General features: G+C 48.9%; 1 protein-coding gene across 2 annotated transcripts in view; it reads left to right on the top strand.

Annotated features, from left to right (window-relative positions):
• The first annotated feature begins 404 nt into the window (after positions 1–404).
• LOC125644837 (aryl hydrocarbon receptor-like) overlaps positions 405–10,991 on the top strand; it is a 146,430-nt gene continuing 135,843 nt past the window's right edge. Inside the window, exons 1-2 of one of the 2 annotated variants that reach the window (XM_075118164.1) lie at positions 405–1,136; positions 2,728–2,915. In XM_075118164.1, coding sequence (XP_074974265.1) covers positions 1,096–1,136; positions 2,728–2,915 — 229 coding nt within the window. In that variant the 5' untranslated portion in view covers positions 405–1,095. The remainder of the gene's footprint in view (positions 1,137–2,727; positions 2,916–10,991) is intronic. The other variant, XM_048869403.2, reaches the window with a different exon arrangement.

The raw sequence follows: 10,991 nt of genomic DNA, 5'->3' as shown, positions 1-10,991 counted from the left end.
TGGAAGTTGAAGCAGGACAAATTTGAACTGGAATTAAGGTGTACATTTTTAACAGTGAGAGTAAGTAACTGCTGGAATAGCTTACCAAGAGTCGTGGTGGATTCTCCATCACTGACAATTGTTAAATCAAGACTGCTGGAGGAATGATGTTGGGGCAGGTCTGTGGCCTGTGCTATGCAGGTCAGACTAGCTGGTCACAGTGGTCCCTGTGGCTATGAAAAAGCATTCTTGCATCCAGTCCTAATACAGCGTTCAGCCAGGGGCATTATTTTCAGTTGGCTGGCTTGCCTTTTTTCCATCTCTCGCCTGGCACAAGTGTGTGTGTGGAGGGGGCTCAGCTGGCAACCAGCCCTTTCAGGGACTTTCAGTAGCAAGCGAAACACTCCAGTCTCCTCTCCTAGCCTCGTTGCTCTGGGACTTTGCTCTTGCCCCCGCAGCCCCAACGCAACAAGGTACCTGCTCCGACCTCGACCCGCCTGCGCCAACAGCAGCCAAGCCTGGAGGCTTCACTCAGCCCGAGCCGGAGCCGCCGCCTGCCTTCCCCGCCTTCATCCCTCCTCCTCCTCCTCTCCTGCTCAGCGGAGAGGGAGGCGCAGCCCGGCTCCCAGGAGATGCCCGGCGGCCGGCTCTCTCCTTGCTCCCATTGGCCTACTGGGGGTCGCCTAACGTGCTGCGGCGGCGGCTGGGTGCGCTAGCCGCTGGGAGCGCACTTGCAGGGGGCGACAGGCGGGGCCGCTTGGAGCAGCAGCATAAGCGCGGCTGGCTGGCGAGGGAGTTTTGCAGCCCGGCGGCAGCGACCGTGTCTGCGCCCTGCCCAGCGATGAGCAGCCCGAAAGTCCCGGCCCGGCCAGAAGCGGCTGCGGTGCCCCGGAGCTAGGGCTGCCTTGCCCCCTGGCCAGCGGCTCGGAGGTCAGCAGCAGCCGGCTGTGGAGAAGATGCGCCCCCGGCTGGCACGGCCCCTGGGCGCCCTGGGCGCAGCGCGCTGAGCCAGGCGCAGCCGGCTGCTGCCCTGAGTGGCCTGGTGCGGGCGGGCCGGGGTCCCCCGGTTCTTCTGCGCTGAGCCGGCAGGCAGGCGGCTCCGAGGAGACAGGGACAATGTACGCGGGGCGCAAGAGGAGGAAGCCCGTGCAGAGGACGTAAGTAGGGAGCCGGAGGGGGAGGCTGGAACCTGCCTCGCTGGCTCGATCCCCTGGCAGGGAGCTCTCCCTTGGGGGCAGCAGCACAGGGCTGGCGGGGAGGTGGGTGTCTGGAGCTGGGGTGCACGTTCGGGGTGGGGGCGAGGTGGCATTGCTCTCCAGGCAGCACTCTGCCCCTTTAGCTCCCAAAACTTGACAGAGCATGTGTTGGGTTGGAGAGAGAATGAATCCAACCCGCCTGCCAAAGGACTCTGCCTCCCACCCCAGTGCCTGCCCCGGAGCTACGGGCGGTCTGTCTCCTGCGGACTTTCCCCCCATTGCAGCATTCACAAGCCGACTTCTCTCTCTTTTTTCTTTTTTTCTTGAAACCCCTCGTTCATTTCATCGCTCCCTAGCTCCGCTGCTACGTATTTCCGCTGGGCAGCGGTTGAAACTAGATTTCTATGTGTATTTCCCAGCTGCGGATGTTCCTTGCCAAGGAGGAAAAGCCAGAGTTTGAGCCTGATGAGGCCCTGTGATGCAATGCCAGCACGGTGAAATTGCCTTGGTAAAATGGTGCCAATGAACTCCCTCCCCAACCTTAAAAAAGTCCTTTTCATGAGAACCTATGCAGGATATTTGTTGAAAACATAGGCAGGATCTATGGTCTGCATACATTTGCATGTTGTATGGTCTGCATACATATGGCTATTGCACCATATGTCACATCTTCCCTACAAGATAGGCTCGAGCTATCACCCACAGTTGGTCTGGAAGTTTTATATAAAGGTTTCAAAGACTTCACATGGGGCATGTTATGATAAAGAACCCTGTTTAAATTATCAGTAGCCTCCATTTGAAAAAGATACTAGTGAACAATAGTTGTCCTTTCAAGGGCTGACCTATTTTTAGTTGATAACCTTCCCAAAGATTAATGATGGAAAGGGTGGCTTTTTAAGTTGTCCCATTGACCAGATTGGATCCTGTGAACATGCCCTAAAAGAAGTTACCATGGCAGATATTTGGAATCAAAAGAGGTGCCTTAGTTATTTTATTGACTTTAAAAAAAAACAAATGTTCTTTTTGTAACTGGAGTGTGTGGATTTCAGGTTATCCCTTGCCTTTTCTCGTGGTGAGACTCCGAATTATTTTATAATTGATAAAATAATGTGGTACATCTTCAGAAGGCTACAATGAACTTCAGGTTTGTGCTTTCTACCCACATGTGTACATATGGCCACTGCCCTCCCGCTGCCCTTCCCCCCCACTATTGGCAGGTCTTTGACTGGGATCATGAAGAACAGCTGCAGCTCATTCTTGTTTTGATGCAAAGGGGTTAATTGTAAGTGCTTGGGGCAGGGGCCATATGTTATTCATCTGGGGATCAGGGTGCACGGTGCTAGAAACATATGAATAGCAGGAATGAATAAGGGCTTGAAGTAAGAGTTCCCATTCTGTTAAGAAATCAAGAGTGGAGGTCGGCAGTCTGGCAGCCCTCGCAGGAATGCCAATTGTCATAGTCCCCTCTCACACCCTTGCTGTGTGCTGGAGAGTGCTGTGAACTCTGCAGGTGTGTTTGTGATGTGTCTTCCTTTGCTCCTCCCCCCGGCAGAGTGAAGCCGCCACCCCCAGAAGGTGTGAAGTTGAACCCCTCCAAGCGCCATAGGGATCGGCTGAACTCGGAGCTGGAGCGGCTGGCTAGCTTGTTGCCTTTCCCCGAAGAGGTCATCTCTACCCTGGATAAACTCTCCATCCTGCGCCTCAGTGTCAGCTACCTTAGGGCCAAGAACTTCTTCAACAGTAAGAGCAAACTGTGGGAGGGTGGGAGCCTGGAGTGGGCCCTTTCCCATTAAATACATCATTTTCCCTTCAGCACTGCAACAGGACCAGCAAGGTGCACACTGCAGGGAAATCTCACCCTTTGTGTTAACATGCTGGCAGAAGAAGATCGTTTCATTGCATAAGGGAATGGTTATTGTGAAAATCTGATTCCTGCATGTTGCCGGCACCTTTCACTCACCCCCACACCTGCAGACATTAAAACGGACTTTCACCACCAACACAGTGTAATGTGGATCTGCCACTTCACACTCATATTAAGGGAAGCTACTGGGAAGGTAAAAAGCCCTCTGAAACTTCATGCTTATCTGGTGCTACATTTTCCTGCATTGGAAAGCAGAAGTCCCAGAAGACCGAGCATGTCCCTTCCACCAGATCTCTTATATCTGTTCTGTATTTAGCCTTTTATTTGAAATATGGCACATGGAATCTTGTCTAAAATCAGTTAGCTCCAGGATCAGATGTGTTTTAGCTTGATTGAATTTTGGCGAGAGAAGCACTCCCTGTTTCTGAGGACAGCATGGTAATTCCCTGGCAGTACAATGGCATCTCCTGCCGCAATAGTCTTCAAATTGGGCTTGTCCTCTTCTTACTTTTCAGTACTAATTTTTATCTCTTGAGCCGAAGAGCTCAGAGGAGCAGAATCTGTTCCCATTCAGAATACTATACTGGAACGAGAGGAATCAAATCTATTAGGAAGCCTAGATAGCAGACTAATAATACCAGATCTCAGTGCTCAGGATGCATCTAATTGAGCAGTGTTGTCGTAGCTGTGTTGGCCACAGGATATAAGAGAGTCAAGGTGGGGGAAGTAATATCTTATTGACCAGCTTCTGTTGGTGGAAGGGACCCGTTTTCAAGCTTCGCAGAGTGCTTTTTCAGACCTGAAGAAGAGCTCTGTGGAGCTCAAAAGCTTGTCCCTTCCACCAACAGAAGTTGGTCCAATAAAATATATTCCCTCCCCGACCTCGTCTCTAGTTTAGTAGTCAGTTTATTGCCTATTAAAGTCAGAGTTCCTGATCAAAATGAGTGTAGTTTTTGATGCATTTGTTTACTTAGGGTGTGTCTACACTGCAGCATAAGCCCATGTTAAAGGCCCGGGCTCAGGCATAACTCCCCTGGCGTCTACACTGCAATTGTGCTAACCCAAGGCTTGGACCCAGGATCCCAGTTAAGCTGGAACCCAGCATCTGAGCCCTATTGCTTTGCAGTGTAGATGCAGTCCCGCTTGACTCGGGTCCCGGGAGTCAGTTGGAAGTATCCCACAATTCTATGGGACAGCTTCCTTAGTCCTCTCTATCCCAACAATCTGCGATCCACTCTTTTGAAAATGGAAGCCACCTTCCTTTGCTAAGAGCAGCAGCTCAGGGCAGCATTAACCCATTCTCTTCTGATCACCGATCTCAAAGCACACTGTCAGAGAGCCTCCTGAGTTTGCAATGGAGAGCAAACCCATCAAGCCTTTTGCAAAGTGAGCTGCTTCCTGATAACGTGCAGGGCAGGCAGTAAAGTTTCCCCACAGTGCACCATCATCCTAGGGCTAGAGCAGCTATATTTTGAGGGGCACTAGGGACTCTGCAATATGGTTATTTGGCTCTGTGCATTATAGTGTGGGTGCCAGAGTCCTAGGTTCAAACATGGGTTAGAAAAGTCTTAGCATAGGGTTAAAATACAGTGTCGATACTCATGCCCAGGGTTCCCTAACTCGAGTCCCACTAAACCTGGGATTACATTGCAGTGTAGACATACCTTTACACACACATTTGATACTACTGATGGCCAGAGGTGAAAGTAATTTAAAGGACACCAGTACTCCGGAGCCCTGAGCAGGGGGTGTGGCCTTGACCTGAAGATTTAAAGGCCCCAGGGCTCCAGCTGCAACTGGGAACCCGGGAGCCTTTAAATCACCCCCAGAGGCAGCTGGGAGCCCCGGGACTCAGGGGCGATTTACCACAGCGGAGCTCAGGCCCTTTAAATCACAGCTGGAGCCCTGCCGCCACTACCCCAGGGCTCCAGCAGCAGGGCTCAGACGGCGCTTTAAAGGGCCCAGGGCTCTGGCCACTGTGGGGAACCCTGAGCCCTTTAAAGAGCCAGCCTGGGGAAGCCGGTCCGGCACAGTGTACTGGCTCTTGCCGGTACGCCGGACCAGACCAGCTTACTTTCACTTCTGCCGATAGCACTTAAACAGTTTCAGATTAAAGGTTTCAGGTTTTTTCCCTGTTATATTCTTTAAGTGACCAACTTAATCCTGGATACTGAACATAATTTAGCTGTCTCTGCATCGATTGTTTTAAATTAGCACTATGTTTTTGTAGCTTTTAAACTAAACTGCTTCAAGATAAGTTTCATGGCCAACAAAAGTGTAGCCTTAATCATTCTTGTTTAAAATATCCTCAGTTGCTTTCATTTTATTTGGCACTGTTGGCCCATGCCGTTAAAATACACATAATAACTGATTCTCAGTGGCATAGAACATAGGTGTTTTATTAATGGAGACAAATAGAAATGCATACAGAATGTGTTTTATCTTTTCCCCACAGTATATTTTTGAGATACTGTTTTATATTAAGATTTTTCATTGTTACGCCAATGAGAAAAAAATGAAGTGTGTGAGCTGTTCATTTGCCATGTTTTGACAGAAGCATTTTAATACCAAAGCACATGATTGTTTGGAATTGCAGGGCTCTTTAAAAATTGCATTGGTTTTGTTTGAGGGTTTGTGATAGGGTGGGTGTCCCCATCCAATGCAGGGTGAGTTCACGCTGACCCTCCAGCTGTCCTTTACCTTGAGGTGGTAAGATCAAAGGACTGAAATTTATGGGGTAACCCTGGTTTGCAGGGCAGCCCAGCCTAACAGCCAGGTGTAAGTGTATTTGGGACCAGTTTGGTTTAGGGGCTGGGACCAGCTCCCTTCAGACCAGGGTCTGACTACATCCGGAGTCAATCAGAGCCACCATGGGTGTTCCATTTACATGCACGGGGAACCCGAGCTTCCCTGGGGCCTTCTTCTGGGCCCGTGGGCTAATTACCCACCCCTATCTGCCGTTATAATCTATATAGGGGCAATCCCTTCAGAAAATGCCTCTTGTCCACACTCATAACAACGGTCTCAGGTCCACTTTCACCATGCCAGTCCCCGCCCGGAGGACTTCACCCTGCCGGGGCAGGACTCAAGTAGCTATCAGCCTCTGTGTCAAGTCTGAGTGATTGGTGGGGGTTCTGGATGGGCGTCAGTATCCTCTGGGCTTGTTCCAGCCAGTTTATCTCGTACCACTGACACTTCAGGCTTTCAGTATCGTGGTTCCCCACTTCTGCTGCCAAGTAATCTTCCATCAGCCCTACAGCATCCATACGCGTTACAGACTGGTGTCGTCGCACCCATTCCTTGCCCCTGCAGGGATCTGGGTGAAGTGCAACAGGACTATGGTTTCTGCTACCTGGGCCCCAGACCACTTGTCAGGTTCCAACCACCGCCAGGCGATACCTCTGAGGCGTTGGCCCACTGCTCTTGGTCTGGCCCCAGAAGGATAACACTCTCGACAGAAACACTGTCGCTATGTTTCATGTCTGATGCCAGTTTGGTTGGGATTGCTGCCTTCACCTTATCATCATCTAGTGCGTCCAAGTGGTCAAGATTGCGATAAGCTGACGGGGCAGGCCCAGTGTGGGTGGCCCAGTGCCCTGGGAGCCAATGTGTGGTGGTGGGCACCCACTCAAAGTCACTAGGAACACTTCAGAGTCATCCCCAGGTCCCATCTTGGTAAGCTACAGCAGGAGTCCAGATGGCATGGAGCCAGGGTCGGATTCTGCTAGTATGGTGGTCGGAGTGCCCCCTGGCTGCAGTAAAGCCGCCATCTGCTGCACAAGACTCTCCTGCTGGGCTTGATGATGGGGGGCTAGTCTCCACATCATTTGTGGTTGTTGATTGGCAGCTGTACCTGTTGCTATTTGTGTGCTTCTTGTTGTTGGCTCTCCAAGAGCCATTTCAATACTTTCTTTGACTCCATCTCAAGGCCTAATATTCCCCAAGTGGAGAGGTACAAGTATCCATGGTGGAAATGGTGTCTTCCCTCTTCCTGGGCTTCTCAACACAGGCCTCTCAGCAGGCCCTCATCACTGCCTGCATTCTCCACCACATGCAATGGGGTGGGTGTCCCCATCCAGAGCAGGGAGAGTTCCCTCCCATCCCTCCAGCTGTCCTTTACCTTGAGGTAGTAAGACCTAAGGACTAAAATCAACAGGGTAACCCTGGTTTGCAGGGCAGTGAGACTTAGTGGCCGGGGTCAATAAAGTTCCCATGATTTACAGGGCAGTAGGGCCTAGTGTCTGGAGTCAATACAGTTACCTGGCTTCTCAGGGCAGTGGGGCCTAATGGCCAGAGCCAATAGGGGGAGGGATAGCTCAGTGGTTTGAGCATTGGCCTGCTAAACCCAGGGTTGAGAGTTCAATCCTTGAGGGGGCCATTTAGGTATCTGGGGCAAAAATTGGGGATTGGTCCTGCTTTTGAGCAGGGGGTTGGACTAGATGACCTCCTGAGGTCCTTCCAACCTTCATATTCTATGATTCTATGAATAGAGTTACCCATGTACACAGGGCAGTTGGGCCTAATGGCCAGAGCCAGTAGAGTTACCCTGGTATGCAGGGAAACCCAGCCTAGCAGCCAGAGTCAAGGGGGTTCACCCTGAGTCACAGGGCAGTAAGGATTACTGGCGAGAGTTGGTAGGTTGCCATCTGGCAGAGCTAGGGTAGGGGGACCTGGGCTGACCCTGCTCCACCGGGTCCCAGCCCAGAGCCCTAACAGTGGCAGAGTGTTCCACCACTGAGTCATTGGGGCTGCAGCTGAAACACGCCAACTTATAGCCACAGGACTATAGCTAGTCCCCCCTGGGCCACTTCCTACCATATCTTTTGGAGCTACAGTTGAGGCATCGTCAAGGTCTCCAGGTTTTTCAGCGTGTGCATTTCCCGGTGACTCTGATCCCTTTCGGACGTCTGCATGCACCTGGGCGTTGGGCAGGGTCATAGAATCATAGAATCATAGAATATAAGGGTTGGAAGGGACCCCAGAAGGTCATCTAGTCCAACCCCCTGCTCGAAGCAGGACCAATTCCCAGTTAAATCATCCCAGCCAGGGCTTTGTCAAGCCTGACCTTAAAAACCTCTAAGGAAGGAGATTCTACCACCTCCCTAGGTAACGCATTCCAGTGTTTCACCACCCTCTTAGTGAAAAAGTTTTTCCTAATATCCAATCTAAACCTCCCCCACTGCAGCTTGAGACCATTACTCCTCGTTCTGTCATCTGCTACCATTGAGAACAGTCTAGAGCCATCCTCTTTGGAACCCCCTTTCAGGTAGTTGAAAGCAGCTATCAAATCCCCCCTCATTCTTCTCTTCTGCAGGCTAAACAATCCCAGCTCCCTCAGCCTCTCCTCATAACTCATGTGTTCCAGACCCCTAATCATTTTTGTTGCCCTTCGCTGGACTCTCTCCAATTTATCCACATCCTTCTTGAAGTGTGGGGCCCAAAACTGGACACAGTACTCCAGATGAGGCCTCACCAATGTCGAACAGAGGGGAACGATCACGTCCCTCGATCTGCTCGCTATGCCCCTACTTATACATCCCAAAATGCCATTGGCCTTCTTGGCAACAAGGGCACACTGCTGACTCATATCCAGCTTCTCGTCCACTGTCACCCCTAGGTCCTTTTCCGCAGAACTGCTGCCTAGCCATTCGGTCCCTAGTCTGTAGCTGTGCATTGGGTTCTTCCGTCCTAAGTGCAGGACCCTGCACTTATCCTTATTGAACCTCATCAGATTTCTTTTGGCCCAATCCTCCAATTTGTCTAGGTCCTTCTGTATCCTATCCCTCCCCTCCAGCGTATCTACCACTCCTCCCAGTTTAGTATCATCCGCAAATTTGCTGAGAGTGCAATCCACACCATCCTCCAGATCATTTATGAAGATATTGAACAAAACCGGCCCCAGGACCGACTCTTGGGGCACTCCACTTGATACCGGCTGCCAACTAGACATGGAGCCATTGATAACTACCCGTTGAGCCCGACAATCTAGCCAGCTTTCTACCCACCTTATAGTGCATTCTTCCAGCCCATACTTCCTTAACTTGCTGACAAGAATACTGTGGGAGACCGTGTCAAAAGCTTTGCTAAAGTCAAGAAACAATACATCCACTGCTTTCCCTTCATCCACAGAACCAGTAATCTCATCATAAAAGGCCTCCATGGCTCTGGCTTCCACAATCAGGGGTTCCTGCTGCTCCCGGGCTGGAGCCGGCAAGGAGCGTCCTTCCTCCCCAGTGGTCAGCCCAGACTGAGCTAGGCTGCTCCCTTTTATACTAGTGCTGCATCTGGAGCATGCATACTAGTGACATGGGAACATGGCTTCGTCAGCCCACAATGAGGAGTTAACCCTTCCCCATCCAGTGTGGGGTGAGTTCATCCTGTCACAGGGTTCCATAATATTGAAGTTTAGGTTTATGGGTGAGAGGCTATGTCTGTGGCAGACACCTTTGTGGACAAGTAAAGTGTTATCTAGCACAGATTAGATTTGATCGTTTCAAAGTGACTTATTTTTTCTCTATCGTCAGATGAAAGGGAAGTACTCTTACCTGTTCTGCTTACAAAGAGTACTCGTTTGATATTGGTACAATCTAATTAAAGATATTTTAAAATATGTTAAAGAATTCATCTATCATGCCATTGTAATATAACATTCTTAGTTAATATATTCCATTCTTGTCCCTCAAACTCTGACTGCCAGATGCTGGGACTGGATAACAGGGGATGGATCACTTTATAATTGCCCTGTTTTGTTTTTTTCCCTCTGAAACATGTAACACAGGCTACTGTCAGAAGACAGAGTACTGGGCTAGATGGACCATAGGTCTGACCCAGTATGGCTGTTTTTATATTTAGAATTTGCTTAGACTTCTTCTATACAAACAGCATCAGTTTGAAAACGATACTCGTTTGACTTACTATAGAAACATTTGCAAGAATTTTTATTTGAATTCCATTTAGTTTTTCTCTGTTAAAAAGCTGCTTTAAACATGATACAGTGCTTATAAGAATGGGATGGCTGGTGAAATGGAAAGCTAATGTTATTAGAAAGCAGTTATTTTACTCTGCAGTGCCAAATCAGTTGACACTGAGTTGATAACTATTTCTAATTTATTTTTAAGTTCGACTTTTCACTATTAAATAGTTCCTATATGTGAGCCCTCACTGTACTGAACATATCAAATGCAACACTTTTAGCAGCAGCATTGTAGGCAAAATTCAGATCTTCAGAGGTTTTCCACCTCTATTATAATCTTCTGACTCTCTGAAACAATGGCAACAGATTTAGAGAAATATAACTTGGTTTGGGTTGTGTTTGTTTGTAAAGGTTTTCATATTGCAGAAAAATGGCTTGTTTTGACAGTGAACTGATGATGTCTGCTGAAAATCAATGGTGCGATGCAGGCATTGCATTGTCTTGAAGCATTAATAATTTAAAAATCTCAGCTTAAAGAAATTATAAAATGGAGGCATGGGAGCCACTCTTTAAACCTTTAGCCTTAAAATGGCTGGTCTTGTCACAAATAATCAAACCTAAGTTACAATGCTTAGAGACTCCTTGTCTAAGAATTTCAAATGAAATTCTGCCAAGATACTGCAGAAATTGAATTCGGAAGGAGAAGACAACAGTCCATGTCATGGGGAGAGTGTGCACTTCATGGGTTATAGACACCCAGAAACTTGCATAACTATTTGTTCATTTTACATTTCTGGATCCCAGTTTTTACGTTCTTGGTGCATTTGGGCATATTGGCCTCTCTATGTTTGCATCAAAGGAAACCGTAAAATGCCTTGTTTAAGGTTCCTAATATATTTTTGTGTCTCCCCTGTACTGGAATTTAATTTGTTTTTTAGCTACCAGCATTCAAAATGCTAAGCATAAAATAGTGTACTCTTCTTGAAGAGCACCTAGGGTTTTAGAAGTATACCTCCCTCCATAAAGACAACAGCTTAGT

This window comes from Caretta caretta, chromosome 11, assembly GCF_965140235.1.
Source record: "Caretta caretta isolate rCarCar2 chromosome 11, rCarCar1.hap1, whole genome shotgun sequence".
NCBI lineage: Eukaryota > Metazoa > Chordata > Testudines > Cheloniidae > Caretta > Caretta caretta.
The sequence above is the reverse complement of the archived record's forward strand: the minus strand, read 5'-3'. Positions and strand labels throughout refer to the sequence as shown.